Genomic DNA, 20,471 nt, shown 5'->3' with positions numbered 1-20,471 from the left:
GATCCAAGGTCTAACTTTCACCATGTGAATCTTGGAAGGAGAGAAGAGAACAGAAGTGGACGAGGGCAACTTACTCTGGAGGAACTCAGGCGGCTTCCTTACCAGGTTGCTGGGGCCCCATCTCAGCCACACCACCACAGTTCTTCCCTTCCCAGAAGGCATTAGCAACCCCTGGGGACACTGTATGGCACTGTGGCCACCATCGGCCAGACGTGGCTTCTGTGTGTCTATGAAGACATTGCTTTACCTCTCTGATCTTCATTTTCTTATCCAAACAGTGGCAACAGTAGTACTTATGTCCACCGTAAACCTCCTGTGCCCTCATTATCCTCGTTTAGCAAACACATAAGGGACAATCTGTGTTATGGGCATTTTTCAGTTGGAGAAACTGAAGCTCAGAGAGGGAAAATGCGATGGGTTCAGTCCCCGCAGAGTCGGAGACAGCAGTGCCCACAAGACTTTTCCTCATTTCAGGTACGAGCCACAGGCTCAAGTTCAGGGGGTCCGTAGGACCGTCTCCATCAGCCGAGGGAGGAGGGCAGGTCCAGGAGGTGGCTAACCTCCCAGCTCCCAGTCATCCGCCCCTGGTGGAGTTATTACTGTCACCTCCTCCTGGCCACCCCGTGTGACCATACAGAGCACAGCTCACCGAGTCGTGGTGTCTGGCACTTTACGTGGTCCAGTCACACTCTGTCCAAGTGTCTTTCCTTCCACCTCCAGCCCCCCTTCCGGAGGTCTGATAATATCTTTAGTCATCAGATTCTCTGGACTTAGAACTAATGCCGTGTGGCCCTAGAGTCCCATCATATGTCACATTGTCAGGATGACCTGCCACCAAAGCCCCCAAGCACTCAGACTCTCCTCTGAGGCAGGACACTCCAGGGGTGAGAGGTCACTCTCAGGAGCCCAGGACAGAGGCCAGACCTCTCTTGGGGCAAGGAGAGTTCCTCACTATGCAGGAATTTATCAAACTGGTGACTTACCAAAGTCACTCAGCTGACCAGTGGTTGAGTGGTCAACTAACACTCGTTGGTTCCTGAGCTCCCCTCTCTGAACCTCTACGCTGCGGGTGACGTGCGTGAGCATCCCCTGGGGATCTTGTTAAGAGGCAGATACTGGCCCTGTAGGTCGGGAGTGGCCCCTGAACTTCTGACAGCAAGACCCGGAGGAACCCATTTTGAACAGCAAGGAGACCCTCTCTCTGTTTCTCCCAGGGGACCCCCAAATGGCCAGAGCAGGGAGACCACGTGAGTTTGCAGAATTAGCAGGGGCAGGTCCAGCAGATCCTGAGGGAAAAGAGTTTTGTGGGTTTTCCCTCAGTTCACTGAGGAGCCTTTGTAGCGGTTTGGCCAGGGACAGGATCTTGATGTTGTTTGAAAAGCATCACCCCAGCGGTTAGCCGGGGCTTGCAAGAGAACAAGGGAGGAAGGTGGAAGAAGGGTTCTTCCGGAAAGCGACTGCGTTGGGCCAGGAGAGAGGTTTTCCTGGTGACTTGGACCAGGCAGGTGGCAGAAGGGGTTTGGAGAAGCAGCTGAGTGGACTGTGATTTTGGAGGTGGAGTCGGTGGAACGTGTGGGTGGGGTAGACGGAGGCGGGGGCGGGGGGCATTCCCTGGGCCAAGCCACTGAGCTGGGCCCAGTCTGGGCTTCCTGTCTAGATCCTGGCTCCCGCCCTGCAGGCTGTAGAGGGGACAACAAGGAAGGATGTGTGTGCTCTTCTCAGCCCCGCGCTTGGTGTATCTGAGGGCTCCGTGGATTAGGGGCGTCGATCCTACAAGTGGGCAGAGGCCATTACTCCTGCCAGCAGTCAGCAGATGGAAGTGCAAACCTGTCACCCTGGGGGCTCTCCTGGCAGAGCCCTGAGCCCTGGTGGCACCTGCCTCTCAGCTTCTCCTTGAGGCTGCCCAAGTTGGCCCAGGCGGGAGACTTGGTGGATCTTCTGGGAGCCAGAGGCAGCCTCTGAAGACCAGGCCAGCTGCCAGGGCCCCTGGGGGTTTGTGTCCCACTCAAAGAAATGGCTGTTGAATGACTTGATGCCTTTGGATGGAGCCTTATTCCAGACGTGTCCCTGTGGGGTGTGGGGGACGGAGGAGCAGAGGATTTATCCAGCCACACGTGTCCCTGCAGGGCCCCAGCTGGGCTGGGTGGGCAGGAAGCCAGCAGAGGCCAGGCTTCCTCGCTGTGGGCAAGCGACAGCTCGGGCTCGGCCAGCGCCCGGGTAAGGCTGGTGTGGGGGATGACGTCAGACACCCGGAGCATGTTTCTAGACGTCCCCGGCCGTCACCTGGTCCTGACTTCAGCCACCCAGCCAGCGCTGTCGTCAGCAGCTTGACCTTTCCAAGCGCAGGGCCTGCAGGGTGCCAGCCGCAGCGTGAGCTGACATTTCAAGGAAACCTTTTGCTCTAGCGAAACTGGCTTTGGCTTAGAAATCAGAAAGCTGGATTCCCAGAGCTTAGCAGCTGCCTCATTTTGAACAAGACCTTTTCATGCCTTTAACTCTATTCTTCATCTATCAGACGCGAATAAAATCTCTCTCAGGGTTGTTCGTGCCATATTTGACCATAATAATAGCAAACTCGCATCTAGTGCTTCCTACGGAGCCAGGCACCGCTCCAAGTGTCGGGCACGAAATAGCTCATCGCGTCCTCATGGCAACGCTGAGACCATGTTTGTTACCATTTTGTGGGTGAAGAGACTGGGCAATGAGAGCCTCCGGAGTGCCTTGTCCCAGTTCCTGAAGGCAGGATTCAAACCCAGGTCATCTGGACCAGAATCTGGGCACCCAGCTCCAGGTTCTACTCCCTCAAACACGTGGGCAGCCCTTTGACCCTGAAGAGCTGCATTTGTTATTGAAACAAGAGCAGAAAGATAGAAATAATACATCCTTTCCTGGCGCTGGCATTCGGGTTGGAGTAAGACAGTTGATAACCACCTTACTAATCCTAGAGTAAGGCATCAGAGAGGGCCTGGAGAATGACTTTAAATTGCATAACATGAGCTGAGAAAGGGCCAGCTATGGAAAAATAAGGGGAAAGAACATCTAAGTAGAGGAAACGGAAAGTGCAAAGGCCCTGGGGCAGAATAGGCTAGTTTTGGTGAAAGAAGAGGAAGAAGGTCAGACTGGCCAGTAGGTAGTTGAAGAAGAGAGTAAACTGTGCAATGAGGCCAGAGCCTTAGGTCAGGGCCATGGTAAGGGGGGTGGTGGTACGAGTTTATCAGACACCTACTGTATGCCCAAGGCTGTTAGGCACTGGGGAACAGATGTGGCTCCTGGCTCTGTGAAGGACGGGGTAAGATGACATGCATGCAGGGACTTAGCACATAGCAGATGCTCCGTGGGTGTAATTTTCTCTCTTTTCCAGTTTATAAGTCATTATGAAAACTTCTCTGGGTTTCTGCCTCCCCCTTATTAGAGCAGCACAGAATGCGGTTGGCTTATCATAATAAGCTGGAAATCATAATTAGAGCGAGCTTGAAGCGAGGGCTCGACTAAGCAGGCAGGTGGGCAGAGTCAGCAGAGCCGGCGGCCGGTGAGAGAGCACAGCTTCCCTCCGCCTTCCTGAGCAGGTGCGCCCCACTTCCAGGGTACAGGCTTCGGCGCCTAACTGTTGGTCACCCGTTTTAAGATCCCGGGTTACAGAACAGGCCCATGACCAGGACAGTGTCTTCTGACTTGGTGACCAAAGTGGACATCCATGTTCTGCTGTGGGGTCCCGTTCTGCTCGACCTATTGGGGCTGCGAAGGCAGCTGGTGGGTGAATTGGAGGGTGGGTTTGTCTTCTGTCTTGGTTCAAGGTCACCCTTGGCCTCTTGGTGGCCTCTTTGGTAATGAGGGGACCAGGACATATAACATATGCCAGGATTGCTTTCCTAAGTCGTCCAGTGTGGCTTGGAGAAGGAAGCCCGGCAGGGTCGCGGGAAAGGCCTGACTTGGAGGCAAGGAGTTCGTCGGTAGCTCTTTGTCCCCACAAATCGTAAGCTCCAAGCCCTGTGGGAGCACCAATGACCCACCAAGTAGGTCCCCTGGCCTCCCCCCACACACCACCCTCATGGCAACACTGTAACAATGAAGGCGCTTTGTTACCATTTTGCACAGGAGAAATCCCGGCAGCCAGCTGGGCGGGCCTTGTCCAAGGTCCTGAAGGCAGGACTCAAACCCAGGATTCCTCCCCATTTTACAGGGGAAGAAACTAGCCGAGGGGGCTCGAAGGACGGCTGGGAACTGAGAGAGGGTTAGTCAAGGGAAGGCCACAGAGGTTTGGTGGCTGGGCACTGTTGAGGGCCACAGCCGAGTCGGGATGACACGTGGCATTTTTGCCAGAAGTAGTGGTTGAGAGGTGCCGCTAGCGAGCCATTCAGATGATGACTTTTGAGTTCTCAGTGGAGTTCCCGTTGAGTTCCGGTTGAGCTCTCGCGGGGATTCCTGAAGAGTCCGCGTTGGTGGGGGAAGTTCCGGGGGTGGGAGTTCCGGTTGGTGTGTGGTGTGTTCCTGGAGGAGCCGCGTGGGTGGCGTTGGGGGGAGTTCCGGGGAGTGTGCTGGTGGAGTTCGGAAATAAAGTTTGTTCCTGCTTGAGTGGCTCGTGATCTGCGCCCAGCCAGACTGCGGCAGGGCACCACAGATGCCTGTTGCTTCCTGGGTAGTCTGTGGCGGCCCCCTTCTCAGGTGACACCCCTTGCCGGGATTCAGCCAACCAGGCTCCTTCCATTCCTTGGCTCCGCTCTCTTCTGAGGCCCTGGAGGGCTTTGCCTCCAGCTGATGATGGTCAGGGAGAGGGAGAGCAGTGAGGGTTGCACTGGAAGATGTTTGAGGCCAGGCCTGGGAGTCGTGTCCGTCACTGCAGGGGCTGCTGGGAAATGACGTCCTACCTTGAGTCCATGGCGCCTGGCGAGCAGTCGCTGGGGACCACACGGAGCGGACCTTGCCCTTAGCAAGCTTGCTGTGCCGTCTCCCTGTGCACCGTTCACCACTGAGTGTGTCCCCAGGTCAACACTGAGGGACTCCCATGTCTCCAGATCCCAGGCTGGCCGTCACCTGGGCCACCTCGTGCCCGGCAAGCCCCAGGCACCTGCTGATTTATGAAAGCAGTTAGACCCAGGTTCTCCACGGGGATGGCATGGTGCCCCAGGGGGTCTCGGCAGTGCCTGGAGGCCCTTAGCTGCACAACTTGGCCTCCTCCCGGGATCTAGTGGGGAGAGGCCAGCTGTGCTGCTGCATGCCCCCCAGTGCCCAGCCGCCCCCCCACTGCAGAGGAGGAGCAGCACAAAGGTCATGGGCACCCAGGCCGAGGCACCCCGAGGTCGAATGGTGGGATTCTTTGGTCTCCTGGAGCGTGGGGGGCCATGACGTCCTGGGGAACTGAGAAGGGCAGGTCGGGTTGGGCACGGAGCCTGCTGGCCCCTGTCCTGCACCTGTCTGGGGTTCCTGTACCCTCCACATGGTCCTGTCACCTCCCTGCGTTCCCAGTGGGCCCTCTTCAGCAGCCTCAGTGGGACAGATGAAGGGTAGAGTGTCCGAGGTCCCTTCCAGGCGGATCTTTCAGTCGGCTTCCCCGTCTCCAGCCGTGAAGACGGGTGCGAGCAGAGACAGCGTGCTCTGCAGACGGGAAGGTGGACGGGGGTTTTCAAACTCAGGCCTCCGCCCGCCCCAGCCCGGTGGCTTACGGGTGCTTGTCATGTGCACGTAGTGACTTGAAGGGGCCGCGTGGGCAGGGGAGCACTGGCAGCTCTTTAGTCCTATTCTAAAAAATGCATTTTTCACATACTATATCATATTCCACTAAGTCAATGAGACGAGGAACAATTTATGTCATCAGTCCCTTTGCTGAATAGCAGGTGGATTCTGGTGTGTGTGTGTGTGTGTGTGTGTGTGTGTGTAGACACTGTTGGATTGAACCTCCTGGCACATATTTCTTGCCCAGTGTGTCCAAATGGTCCTGGAGCTAAAATCCCAGCAGTGGATTTTTAAGTCCCTGGGTTGTGGCAGGTCTATGTATCTTTCCGTTTTGATAGCCATTGTCCATTTGCAATAAAAAAAAAAAAATTATGCATAAATTTTCACCAGATTAAGAAGCAGAACATTCCCAGAAATCCCCTCCGATCCCCTTTCCATGGCCACTCCTCCCCCTGGGATAACTGTCCTGAGTTTTCTCACCCAACACCCGGGCACCTCTTTTCAATCTCTCTGTAAATGGGATCATGCCTCCCCTTCCACCCAACATAGTGGTGACATGTATTCCTAACACCTAGCACCTAGCACTCCTGCTCTTGGGGTCGTGTTTTGGTTTGTGACTATGCCAGGCTGTTCATTCCAACAAAGCACACACAGAACATCCCGGCCAAGGTGTCGGTATCCATCCTAAAAGTAGAGTGATTTTCAAACACACCAGAATGTGCCCGTCAACAGCAGCATCATTTCTATCAAGGAGTCGTTGGGGATGCTGCTGCGTGGGCCAAGCAGCCAGGTTGGGAGCAGGGACTTAGGACATGAAGTCATCAGGACCCAAGTTCACACCCCAGCTTTACCACCAGGCCATGGCTGGGTCCCAGCCTCGCCTCCACCTCTCACTAGGATCTGACACCTCGCCTTGCACCAGGCTTCAGGATAGACGCCGCAGTGACCCACCATAGGTTAAGGAGTAGACTCCACTTGGGAATAAGGAATAATGACCAAGGACAGGTCTTGGCAAGAAAGGCAGAGTCTTGACTTTCACCTGCCATCCCTCGAGAGCTGCGACCCGGCCAGGCACTGCAGGACTTTGTGTCTGTCCTGCCGCCACTTTATGGGCAGGAAGCCTGTTGGTGGGTCACCTCCAGCCTGGGTGGGATGCCAGAAACCAGAGACCACAGGGGATTGTGCTCATCTTTCTCCAGTGGAGGAAGCCCCCCACCCACCCCAGAGGCCAGGGGCACTGGTCCTAGACAGACCATGGTCCAACAGTCCTTCCTGAGCTTCAGGGGTCACTTTTGAACAGTTCTGCTCATTGCACTTACACCCTGAGCCTCAGTCTCCTTATCTGAAAAATGGGAGACCATTCAAACCCTGGCAGGTGGCCTTGAGGGTGAGACAAGATCTGTGTACACAGGGCACAGGGGTCAGAGGACTGCTACTGTTCTTTAAGCAATGTTACTGTTATTCAGAACGAGTCTCTTTGAAACTACCCCAGAGTATGCCCCACATTAAAAGAAAGCCTAAGTAACTGTGGCAGAATCTTTCATCCTTGGAAGTGAGTGACGTGTTTTGTAATGGTTTGGGTCTTGGAAAGCTAAGTGAGTCCACAGATGGAGCTCAGGAATGTCCCCACCCTTAATCAGAAATAAGGCTGTTTTCTTTGGGTATTTTTAAGGGGGTTCTATTCCCCATCTAAATGTTTGCATGAGGGGCCTTACCTTAGACCAGGAGATCTGAAATCTGGCTGTATGCTAGGGCCAACCCAGGAGAACTTTTTAAAAAATACTGACGCCTGAGTACCACCTCCGGAGATCACCCCAGTGGGCCATGGATATCCCTTTCTCCACCATAACAGTTTAAAAAACTCCCCCGTGACTATAGTGTATGCTTGAGTTACGAATCAATGTCAGAGGTTGGCTGGAGCAGATTGCGGAATCTCCTCCCCACAGTATCCGATTGAGCAGGTCTGGGTAGGCCTGAGAATTTGCATTTCTAACAGGTCCCTGGGTGCTGCTGATGCTGCAGGTCTGGGAGCCCACTTTGAGAACCTATACCAAGCTACAGCTTATAGGCCAAATCGGGCCCACTCCCTGTTGTATAAATAAAGTTTTATTGAAACCTAGCCACACCTGTTCGTAGACATACTGTCTGTAGCTGCCTTCTGCTACAACAGCCAATTTGAGAACTTGCAACAGAGACCTTGGGTGCTCCCAGGGCCTCAGATACTTGGTATCTGTCCTTTGATGGAAAAAGTGTGTCCACTGTGGCCTAAAGTAGCACCTCAGCACCCTTGATCCTTTATCCCCTCCACCCAGGGGAGAATTGCCTTCTCTGATTGGGAAGAGGGTGAGCGCCTATGTAGAGGTCCCTGGTCCTCTGCTGGGTGGGGTTGCAGTGTTAAAAGTCCCCACCCGTCACAGGCAGCATTTTCTGTCACTGTTAGGGCTCCACCCCACAGGGACAAGATCTGCACCATAGCAGTCAGAGAAGTTTAATCCAACGAAAGAGCAGATGTCAGGTTCCTTGTTTGTAGAAAGAACAAGGCTAGGCCATCAGGTCAGCTGACAGTCCTGCTCTTGCATCTAACTGGTGTGGCTGCACCTGGGAGCATTTTTAAAACACCTGGCACAAGTCCCCCATTCCTAAACCAACCAACAGGACCTCTGGAGCCGGCTTCGGGGGGGTGGTAAAGCCAGGCACTGAGGAGAGATGATTCATTATCACACCCCCCACCCCCAGCTTCAACAGGTATCTTGTAACTAGCTCTGGAGACATTTGCAGGGAACAGTCCCCCGGTGCCACCGTGCCAGCAGATCTGAAACAAATGTGCAAAGACGGTCCCCATTCGGATGTTTAAATTGTGGCTGTTCATGTAAAAACAAGCACATGGCTTTACAGTCGCACCTTTAAATGCTTCCCCCCACGATGGTGTGATTCACACCCAGAGCCGAACGCCATTCTTCGACCATATGTCGTCCTGACGAACGCAGGAGCCGCGGGGCTCAGTCTCCACCGAGGAATAGAGAAGTGGCCCGGCAGCCCCAAAGGAGTCGGAAAGGACTTTCCATCTTGACTTCAGCCCCTAAAGAAGGCGGAAGAGCTCCTCGTCATTCCTCAGTCCCATCCGGTTCAGGAGGGCTCCTGGGCCATTCCTCAGAGGCCTCCCTCCGCCTCCTCTCCCCTGATTTGGTCTGAAGCCTCCTCTCATTGCTCCCTCCTCAGACCTGGGCTCCTTCTCTCTCGGTCTGCATAGCTTCCTGGATATCAGCGGCTTTCCTTGAGGGGCTGAGGCGAGGGGGGATTTGGTGTTAATGAAAACGCATCTCATCTTTCATGCATTTCCCTAAGGCAGAGGGTTTCCACCCAGGGGCTTGGGGCTGGACGATTCTTGGGTGCCAGGGGACTGTCCTGTACCTTGTAGAACGCTGAGCAGCACCCTGGGGCTGGACCTACTGGATGTCACTGATAACCCCTCTCCACTGAAAACAGGGTGATAGATATCTCCAGACAGGGCCAGATTGAGAGGCAAAATCCGTCCCAACTGTATGAAAGAATCCAACAACTCAGCATTGCCTGCAGGGCTCGGGAAGTGGGGCTCCAACCTCGGGACTCGTGCTTCCAATGGGATGAGGGGTCCCAAGGCGGGGAGTCCACAGAGGGAGGAGCCCAGGGCTCCAGGGAGCCACATCTTGCTTTCTGGTCACCTGGGCACCCAGAGCTCCCGGATCTCCCCACCCAAACAGCCCACCCCTGTTTCCAGGGCCTGCCCCGTGCTCTTCCGGCCCAACCCAGGGAAAGCGGCCCCCATGCCAGTGTGTGCCCTCCAGGCACAAGGAATGGGGATAATAGTAGCACTTACCGCCCAGGACTGTCGTGGGGGCTGAACATTTTATTGGCAGTCCACACGGCAGGGCTGGCCCGCGGTTGGCACTGTGTCACTGTTAGACGCTGTTGTGTTGGTTTTCCACCCGTCATTCCTGGGCACCTTTGACAGTTTGTTTCTCCTGCTGCCGGGCCAAAAAGCAGCCACCCTTCAGATGCTGGAGACAAATGTGCTGGTCCCTAGAGACATGGGGACAAGGTCCCCAGTGTGGGCCCTTGAGAGGAATCATCATGGGATTTTCCAAGGCCATTCTGACCCTGGCACCCCTCACCTCGCATTGCTGGGTTGGGGACCTGACTCCTTTTCAAACACTCATGCGCACACACTCAGAAGATCCCCAGTTGACAGCAGTTGGACTTAACAATCCTTCGAGTTTACGATGATGTGAAAGGAAATTCAAATGGCCATTCTGGGGATTTTTTTGGGGGGAGAGTGATTTGTTTTGTTGAGTACCAGGGATTGAACTCAGGGGCACTCGACCACTGAGCCACACCCCCAGCCCTATTTAGTATTTTTTTAGAGACAGGGTCTCACTGAGTTGCTTAGAGCCTTGCTTTTGCTGAGGCTGGATTTGAACTTGCGATCCTCCTGCCTCAGCCTCCCGAGCCTCTGGGATGACAGGCATGTGCTACCGTACCTGGCCAGCCATTCTGTTTTGAAGTGCAGTTACATGAAATATCCAACAAGTGACATGAGATGTCCAATGCTTCCTTATCAAACTGACTTCTGTGAGATGGTTTTGCCGGGCTGTAGGCCAATGTGAGCGTCCTAAGCCTCTGGGAGGCCAGCTAGGCTGGGCTGTGGTGTCTGGTAGGCGCTGGGTATTAAGTGCTTGTTTTAACCTGACGTTTTCAGTATATTAGAAAGGTTCTATGGGATGTAGCTCTATTCTAAATGGTGTATTTTTTTCCTCTGTGTATCTTTTTTTTCTGATCTTGTCCTTGTCACATGGGAGGTTCAGGGAAAGTGGGGAATGGGTGAGATTTTCTTTCTGAGATAAGAAAGAGAGAAATGAAGCTTAGAGTTTCAATTCCTACTGGACCACGTGGTGGCTGGGCGACTCTGGACTCTCTTCACCTCTGAGCCTCAAATTTCCCATCTGCAAAATAGGGGTGTAAACAGTACCTCCCCTACTCAGGTTGCAACGCGGATTAAATTTTATAAATGTCCATAAAGTGCTTTGCTCAGTGCCCAGGACAAAGAGCTCAGGATTCGGTGTGGTTGATTTTTAATTATCATGACGTGGTTATCTAAATTGTCAGTTTCTGTCGGAAGGAAAAACATGGAGAAAGTTCTGTCCGAGCAGCTGCCAAGAATTATAAAATGAGCCAAGAAAGCTCAGAAAACATCACCCTGAAGTCATGGACGAAACCTCTTAGAACAACAACCAAAGTCAGAGTGAAGGTCGGGACTGGAGACCTGCATCCGGCAACTGGTGGTATAAACGGAGAAACTGGTGGTATAAACGGCGAAGATCTACCTTGTTTGGAAGAAAAATCCGAAAGGAGCTTTTACGTTCCAGAAAGAAGAAGAAGAGGGAGGAGTGCTGTAGTTTTGGGGAGTTTTGCAGAAGTTGCAAAGGGAACGGGGGTCACTGTGTCGGGATGCGCCTGCGGGAAGGGAGGAGGCAGGCGAGGCTCTGCAGGTGTCCTTTAGCAGGCAGCTCTACGCACCCTGAGAAGTGGGGGGGCCCTTTTAAGGAAGGCCTGGGAAGCAGACCAGGGTGGGTCTTGCCGGCTTAGCACAACTTTTTTTTTCCGGAAATCCAGGAGCAATTTTCCCGGCACCCACCACTGGATCGCAGGGTGCAGTGTTGAGGTGTTGGGGTTCCGGCCACAATCTGCAGGTGTCCCTACCCTGTGCTGTCAGGCTCAAGAGTTGCCCGAAAGGGCAGCCAGAGCCCGGGGCCCAGAGGAGAGCCCACTGTTACCTTGCGAACCCAGCTTGCAAGACGAAGACCTGTCGCATCTGCTCCCGTTGGTGGAATTGAGATTTTTTTTTCTTTTCTTTTAATTTGCAGTGTTTATCACACCCACATTCCAAGTCATCCAGCTTCCCTTCCAGAGCCGTCTGCCTTGGCAAATGAAATTAGCCACCAAAAGAGTTTAGCTCCCACGGAGAAGAACAAACTCATTTTTACTGCAAATATCAACATGCGAGAGCCCCAACTTGCCCCTGACTCATTCAGGGCACCGGGATTTTGTCTGGAGCCGTGGGTGGTCTGCCTTCACCTGTCTGGACCTCAGTCTTCCCGGCTGTAAACGGGGCCAGCGAGAGCAGCTGCCTTGGAGAGGTGGTTCCCAGCAGGATTGGCATTGTCAGGAGAGACTCTTGCTTGTTACAGTGCAGGGCTGAGTGTACTGGCACGGGTTACTGGCACTTGGCATCCAGTGGCCAGAAGTGCCACTGACCATGTTCAGGACCGCCCATCATAGCACAGAGTGAATCGACCCAAAATGTGCATAGTGCTGAGAATGAGAGACCTGCTTCAGAGGGGCGTGGTGTAGATTCCATGCATTGATCCATGGAACGTGCTTGACACGTAGTAGGTACTTAGTAAACCAGTGTTGCTTCTCGGGCTCCTCCAGAGCCTGCCCTTGGGATCCAGTGGTCCCCTGACCTGGATGGCTATGGTGATTGGCACCACAGAGGTAGACAGACCTGTCATTAACTCTTAAGTTAAAAACTCATTTCAAATCTGCGATGATTTTGCTGTAAAATACGGTAAATAGGTTCTTAGAGAAGCCTGAGAATCCCTCTCTGTGAATCTTGTGCACCGGCTGTGTGTCATCTGTTCTATTGGATGTTTGGGGTGGAGGGTTGGTTTTTATTTTTCTGCCATAATCTGGGTTGTTCAGGTTGTTGGGAAATGGGTTCCTGATGACCAGGGGGCACTGGGAGTCAATCCATTGTCCAGTAATACATTCATGTCTACCTTCCAATATGGCCCCAGTAACAGTGAGTAGGAGAAATGGGGTAGGGGGGTGCTTAGAACAAAAATAGTAGTAATGAGTATTTCTAAAGAGAGGAAATTTAGGGACCTAGTTATCAGGAATTGGCTTCTTTTGCATGTTGGTTGCTTCAAACGCTGCTAGCCATTTGACTCGGTTTCCTTAGCCATTAATGGAAGGGGCAGGGGTCTCTGTCTCATTGCCTCTCATCCTTGTTTTGGATTCTAGATGTCAAATCTTAATAGTCTGTTCTCTCCAGCAACACACTCCAGCCAGGGAGGGCGAATCTTGGTATTCTCCCAAGAGACTTTTATTATAGAAGTCATTAGTTCTACATCAGCTTCAGCTTATAAATTTGCATTTTAAATTTTGATTTTTTTTTTTTTTTCAAAAATGTTCCGGGTGCCCTCACTCTACCAAGTGATCTGCAAAGGCTGACGCCTGCCAGTCAACTCAGGTGGCCAGGACAGCGCTGCCCTCCCCTGGGGAGGGCTGCGTCCCTCCAGCGCGCCCACCTCGCCTCCCTAGAGCCAAGTGATTCACCAGCCAAGTTACTTTGCAAATTGGGATAAGACGCGTAGGCTATTAGACTTCCTTTTCGTTTTCTTCCCTTCTGGCGATTTAGATGTGAATTCTCTAAGAGCCACTTATTTTTTTTTTCTTTGTTTTCTTTCCAGAATATGTACTGGTGATAAGAAGTTCAAACTGTACATACTTATGTAATTCAGAAGTCATAGCGATTTCGCTCTAGAGAAAGTTGCTGTCCACCGCTGGGTGAACTGACGCTCTTCTATACAGAGTTTTCTTCACCTGTAAACCTCCGCTTTAACAAAGAGAGGTTGTATTTATATGTACAGTTTTGCAACCCACTTTTGTCTCCCAGCAACGTCTTAGAGACTTTTCCATCTCATGTACTTGGGTATGTCTCATTTTTAACCGTGATGTGGATTTCCATGCTATTATTACATGAGATTCCCAGCGCCCCTCAGGGTCAGTGTAGGCACCCCCCAAAGTGGATTCTCAGATGATAACTTGACCCAGGAAGTAGCACTAGGGGAGTGGGGAGATGAGATAAGAAAGGATCGTGAGGGCTGGGATTGTGGCTCAGGGGTCGAACACTTGCCTAGCATGTGTGAGGCCCTGGGTTCGAATCTCAGCACCGCGTATAGACTAACAAATAAATGATTGAATAAATAAATAAATAAAATCTATTTTTTTAAAAAAGGAAGGATCGTGAGTTCAAAGCCAGCCTCTTAGAAGTAACTTAGTGAGACCCTGTCCCAAAATATAATAAAATAAAAAGGGCTGTGGATGTGGCTCAGGGGTTAAGAGCCCCTGGGTTCAATTCCTGGTGCCCTCACCCCCTCCCCTCAAAAAAGAAAGGGGGGCAAACCAGTTGGGGACATTTGATGCGCGAGGGGTCTACAATCTACAAGGTCTTCACTAGAGGGACTCGCAGAACAGAGCAAAGCCATTGTGTTCATGGTGACAGTTGATGATAGCAAAAGGATTCAGACGAAATTCAGACGTGAGTCCAGTTCGTGTTGGATCGCAGTCCCCAGTGTGGTGTCAAGAGCCAGGCCTGGGGGTGGCCATTAGGTCCTGAGATCCACGCCCCCAAAAGGAACCAGTGTCCTTACAAAAGACACCAGGGAGCTGGCTTGTCCCTTCTACCATATTAGAAAGTGGTGGGAAGACATCATCCATGAGGAAAAGGGCCCTCACCAGAGACCAAATTCGCCAGCTCCCTGATCTTCTCAGCCTCCGGAACTATAAGAAATAAATTTTCTTTCTTTCTCTCTTCCTTCCCTTCCTCCCTTCCTCCCTTCCTTTCTTTATTATTATTATTATTATTATTTTTTTTTTTTTTTGGTACCAAGGAATGAATCCAGGGGTGCTTTACACTGGTAAAGAGCCACATCCTCAATAACACCCCCCCCCTTTTTTTTAAATTTTTTTTTAGTTGTTAATGGACCTTTATTTTATTCACTTATTTATCTGCGGTGCTAAGAATCGAACCCAGTGCTCACACATGCCAGGCAAGTGCTCTGCCACTCAGTTGCCTAGGCCCTTGCCAAGTTGCTGAGGCTGGCTTTGAACTCACAATCCTCCTGCCTCAGCCTCCCGAGCCATGGGGGAGAAATGAATTTTCTGTTGTTTATAAGCCACTCAGTTTTTGGCATTTTTTTGACAGCACCCTGAACAGAATGACATCATTCCTGCTCTGAAGCCGAAAAGCGACATTATGTAAAAAAAAAAAAAAAAATACATGAGCAAATGGGTTTGGCAGTGTTCCAATAAAACTTTATTTACAAAAACAGGTGGTGGACCGGATCCAGCTTGGAGACTCAACTTTGCCAAACCCGTCTGTGTAAAGTATACTTGTATGTGCATTTGTGCAGAAAATTCTGTGGGATAATAGTCCTATAAAGGAATGTGTTGGGACTCAAGTTAGGACGCTTTTATTTTGAACAGACATCCCAAAAGTCGAACCAACTGGCTCTTCCAGCAAGAGCACATGAGAGTCCTTAAGATTTCCTTTCTTAAAGCCCCTTTCCTGCCAGGCGTGGTGGTGCATGCCTGTCATCCCAGCGGCTTGGGAGGCTGAGGCAGGAGGATGGCGAGTTCAAAGCCAGCCTCAGCAAGCTGCTAAGCAACTCAGTGAGACCCTGTCTCTAAATAAAATACAGAATAGGGCTGGGGATGGGGCTCAGTGGGCGAGTGCCCCTGAATTAAAAAAAAAAAAAAATCAAAGTCCTCTCCCAAGGATATAAAACCCATACCCATTTACTAGGTGTGTTATTCATTGATATCCTCAAGCTTTGAACAGAGGGAGAAGGAGAGAATGTTTTGCCCCTGGAAGAGAAAAACAAATGGAGCCTAAAACAGTCTCATAATTGTTTCCTGTTAGATCTGATGCCCTCAGGGAAGGGGAGTCTGGAACCCATTCTTGTTTGGTGACCTCCAACCTGTATTCCCCAATAAGCATGGTTAGGAGAAGTCCTGAGTGCTCCCTGTTTTTAAAAATTGTTTTTCAAGAGCATCAAAGAGTCTTAATCCTTTATTAAACAAAGATTCTATTCCTGACATTTCCCTTCTTTTGTAAGGGATTTTCATGTAAATGAAGTCCACCTGTGCGTACTGGGCACATTACCAAATGTACAAAAAATATACGTGGCCCATTTTTCCCCCACAGAGCTGACGGGCACAGGACCCCTGCAGGGACGTGGCTTTGTGTTTGACTGATCCTAGGTCATTAGGTCTTCTTGGTTATTAGACATCGGATGGGGGCGGGAGGGTCTTGTCTTTATTTTTCCACTCCTCTTCCCCCCCCCCCATTTTTATCATTTGAAATGCTTGGCATGAGCCCCACGGGGGAGAACGGGCTCGTTAGTGTTCAAGCTCTGTTTGGGGCTGCATATTTTAGCTGTTTTATCTGATAATCGGCCTCCCTCCTGGGATCCAGCCTGCCTTGGCTCGGCTCACGCTGGGTGAGTGTGTGATCTTTCCCCCTCTGCGGCCCTTCATTTATAAGCGACACAGCCTGCTCCCCCATTAGCAGGCTGCTATGCTTCAGCTGCCCACATGCACGTAAAGAATTAGCCAGAACTTGGCCGGGAAGATAAATCAAGCTAACCATCTCATTAGGGCTTAAAAGACATAAATGAAGCTTGTGCTGGGAATTTGCAAAGAAGCCTTCCAAGGAGACGGGCCTCACCCAGGTGGCAGAAGTTGCCCCAGCCGCTTCTCTCCAGCAAACCTGCCTTATTCCTGCGACAGAAATTCAGGACCCAATGGCCGGGCAGTCGTTATCGAGCACTTGCTATGAAACCACTTGCTAGGGACTCGGTGATGGGAGCTGGGGGCTTTCCACACACGATTTCCTTGAAACCCCACATCGACCTGTGAGATGACGTCCTACTAAGGATCCTCTTGCACCGAAGAAGAATCTGAGGTTCAGAGAGATCACCTTCCTCGCCTCAGAGTCACAGGGCTCTGTCAAAGGACAGAGCTGAGTTTCACCCCAGAGCTTAACCCCGGTGGTTCTCATGGGGATGAACGTCTCCCCGCCTTCGGGAGACTTTTGGGGTTGTCCCAGCTTGAGGTGAGGGCTGCTCTTAGCATCTAGTTGCTAGACCCCAGAGATGCTGCTGCGTTTCTGACATTGCACAGCAAAAGGTTATCCAGCCCACAGTGCCAACAGGGCCACCACTGGGCAGCTCAGGGGTGCCCACTCAGCTGGACTGCAGCAGCTCACGGGAACAGCTTCTAGAACCATCCACTGCTCTGAGGCAGCATGGCGAGGCAGGGGACCCTACATGCATAGTGACAGGTATGGCAGCTATCTGGCTGAAAGGGGAGCCGGGGAAAGACTGGGCGGTGGGAACAGGCCTTCATGGTCAGGGACAGCAGGAGACCCCAGGTGGCTTTGGCAGAGAGACTCACAGGAAGAGGAGGGGAGGGAATCGGGGGAAACTCTCTCCATGAAAGAAACAGACCCCGTCCCCAGAGCAGCGAGCCCCTTTGCAGAGGCGCCGTGTGTCGGCTAACGGTCTCTGTCTTGTCCCTGCTCTCTGTCCCGTCCCCCCTTTGCTCCCCTCCTGCTCCCTAGTGTTCGGCCACAACATGAAGAGCAGCAACGACTTCATCGGGAGGATTGTCATCGGCCAGTACTCCTCGGGGCCCTCCGAGTCCAACCACTGGCGACGGATGCTCAACACCCACCGCACGGCCGTGGAGCAGTGGCACAGCCTGAGGTCACGGGCAGAGTGTGACCGCGTGTCCCCTGCCTCCCTGGAGGTGACCTGAGGGCTGGAGGGGCTACGGCTTTCAATTGCTTTAAAAAAAAAAAAAAAAAGACAGAAAAAACGTGTCACCTCCCTATTCCATCCACGCCCGCACACACCCCTCCGCACAGACACACACACACGCTCACCTACGACCTCTCAGAACCGAGAGGAAGCGACTATTGACCACACAAGGGCCGCCCTCACTGAGGGAGGCCTGAGAACTTTCTAGAAGCCCCGAGACATCTCGAGCACTGAGTGGGCCGTGGGACTTAATGTCAGCGCTGCTCCTGCTGATGCCCTTGTCCCCAAATGCACTTTGTACCCCGAGGGGAGAAAGGGCCTCCTGAGTGAGCCAGTCTCCAAGACTTAAGTTGAGCGAGAGTTTGGCCAGCAGGGGGGAGCCTTGATCCTCCCCATCCTGAAACCCACCCCTGGACGGGCGGCTGTTCCCTGGGGCTCTCCAAACCCAATACCTCTCTCCAAAGGTGTAAGTATCGTCTCCTCCTTAGTGACTGTCACATAGAGATTAGACTATTTGGAGAAACCAAATAGCCACACACACGCGGAACTCTCCCGAGCGTGAGAACCCTCTCCTGGCTGAACTGAACCTGTCCTTGTGTCAGCTGACCCCCGGGGACTGACCCCCGGGGGCCTGTGCGTGTCCGTCTGTGTGCATGTGCCCCTCCGCTGAACACTTCTGGGCCCGCGTGTCCTGGAGAGCAGGTACCGGCCAGGACCCCCGCCCTGAGCATGCCCTTCTGTCCACCTCCTGCACCTTGTGAGATTTCGCCCAGTCCTCGTGTCCTCTGTCTGTCGAAGACCCCCCCCCCACCGTCGGGTGACGGGGACGTGTGTGTGTCGAGTCACTAGGACGTGACAGGGAAAAGCTGGCGTTTTCTGAGCGAATCCTGCCATAAAGACCCACTGGGGACTTCCGCGGAGTCACGTGGCCACACACCCCATCCGTGACCACCTCCTCCTTAGCCGCCCGGAGGAGCTGGGTGTGTCCGGGTGTGGACCGAGGCCCCTCTCACGGGCTGAGGAATCAGTGTAGAATTAGCAGAGGTCTCTCCCTCTCCCTGTTGGATGCTCCATGTCTTTCCCCCCGCGTACCGTCTAGCGTGATGAGGAGCTGTTTATTGAAATTAAAGATCATTTATTTGTGCCATGTATCGGTGTTTGTTTTTTTTTCCTTCATGAATGTGGGATATGAAGGGCGGAGGGGCTGGGGTGGTGGCTCAGTGGTAGAGCGCTGGCCTACAGCCTGCCACAGTGGGATCCGACAGCCAGTCATGCTGGACCTTGTGGGTGACATTAGTGTGGGGTCCTGGAAGGAAGAACAGCTAAAACATGAAAAGGTATTGATCTGAGGACTGAGAGGAGGATCCGCCAAAAGAGAAGACGAGTGTCAGGAAATCAATTCCAAGTAGTTGAAACAACAGGGGAAGTCCTGGGCTTCAGGCATAGCTGGATCCAGGAGATCACGTGAGGCCCTCAGACTTCTGTTTTCTCCCTCCCTCTCTGGATCTGAGCATCCTGGTTGCCATGGGGACTAAGCCCAGGGCTTGATGCTTGCTAAGCAACACTCCTGTTCTTAAGGCCCAGGTTAAATGGGCCCTTATTTCCAGGACTGAAACAACAGCTCCTTCCTGACCGCCGCATGACACAGGCTTGTGTGCCTATTTAACCCTTTGTACTAACATCTCCCACTCATCGGTGGCCGTCCCTGAGCCACGCAGTGTGCTAACCCGGGACAGGTGCTATCTCATTTAATCCTTATCACAGCCTTTTGAAAACGAAGCTTTAGGACATTAGGTGGCACGCTTCATGTCACCCCAATGCTGACAAATGGGAATAGGGACTATTTCCCCATGGCTCACACACTGCCTCTGGGACTCTTCGCTCCAAAACCATCGGCTTGATTTGACCCAGGTAAATGCCACGTGGGCTGAGAGGTGTCGCCCCCTCCTGGCCATATTGGGTATTGCAGGAAGGGACCTGGGGGGTCTCCCGTGTCTCCTGCTCTGAAGTGATTTGGGGTCAGTTGTGTCCTCAGGAGAGGATGGGAGGGACGGCTTCCTTGCTGTGGTGGGATCGAGGAGGACAGGGGTACGGTGGCGTCCAGGACAAGAGAGGGGGTGCTCGTCCATGAGGCCGGGGCTCTAGTGCCAAAAGAAACCCTGGCTCCAGTCCTGCACCCACCACTCCTCCCTGCGTCCCTTGCACAAACCACAAACCCCTCGCAGCCGGCCTCAGGTTCCTTTTTGTCCTGAGTTCCTTAAAAGCCGACCCCAGGGGAAGGACTTGGGTGCAGATAGTGCTCTGGGTGGGGGGGGACCCAGGCAGCCAAGGGAGACGGAAAAGACCAGGAGAAGGAAAGCAGCTGCGCTCATCAGCAGGGGGCCGGGCCGGGGCTCAGTCGGGCGGCCCGTGGATACACTCGGGGGGAAGGTGGAGGACTTACCTGCTGACCCTTGTCCCTCGGGCTTGAGGTTTGCCCCTGGAGGGACTCACATTTGGCACTTTGGGCCTGTGGCCTTCGGGCTGAGCAAGGTCCTATGGCAACAGAGAACTTCCTGGAGGGAGAGCTGGGCGCCCTTGATCTTCATGGCCCAGGGTCCTGCAGGCCCCACCCAGGGGGACCGAGGGACGCCGGGATAGTGGCAGACGGGCACCTGCTACCCTCTAGGAGTCACAAGGGGATTGACGAGGCACCGTGGGAAGTGCCACCTCATTTGCCCCCCACACTGCAGCTTCCAGGGGACCTGGTCATCTGCTTCACCCCCGGGGGAGGCCGGGGTCTACGGGGGTAAGTCGGGAGCAAGCCACGGTGGGACTTGAAGACCAGCCCGGCCTCCCCGACTAGAGCCTGCGGTGGTTTGAACCGTGTCCCCCCAAAAGACGTTCGGGAACCCCCACCCCCAGGACTTCAGAACGTGGCCTTGTTTACGGACTGGGTCTTACAAAGCTGACGGAGTGGAAGTGAGGCCGCTGGGGCCATCCCTGACATTGTGGCTGGTGCCCTCATGCAAGGCGGGGTTCAGACACAGACAGACCCTCGGGGAAGATGGTGTCAAGACAGGGAGACAGGCCACGTGCCTGCTGAGGAGAGGAAACCGAGTCCCACTGGGCCTCAGGGGAACCCACCCTGGCCGGCACCTGGACCTCAGGCTTCCGGCC

The 20,471-nt window shown here is 53.1% G+C and overlaps 1 protein-coding gene across 1 annotated transcript in view; it reads left to right on the top strand.

Moving 5' to 3' along the window:
- Syt17 (synaptotagmin 17) overlaps positions 1 to 18,104 on the top strand; it is a 60,099-nt gene extending 41,995 nt beyond the window's left edge. The window contains exon 8 of the mRNA XM_077106072.1: positions 17,114 to 18,104. Coding sequence (XP_076962187.1) covers positions 17,114 to 17,310 — 197 coding nt within the window. The 3' untranslated portion in view covers positions 17,311 to 18,104. The remainder of the gene's footprint in view (positions 1 to 17,113) is intronic.
- Positions 18,105 to 20,471: the final 2,367 nt, after the last annotated feature.

The sequence above is a fragment of the Callospermophilus lateralis genome, chromosome 19 (assembly GCF_048772815.1).
Source record: "Callospermophilus lateralis isolate mCalLat2 chromosome 19, mCalLat2.hap1, whole genome shotgun sequence".
Taxonomy (NCBI): domain Eukaryota; kingdom Metazoa; phylum Chordata; class Mammalia; order Rodentia; family Sciuridae; genus Callospermophilus; species Callospermophilus lateralis.
Note: the sequence above shows the minus strand (reverse complement) of the source record. Positions and strands in the feature narration are given on the sequence as shown.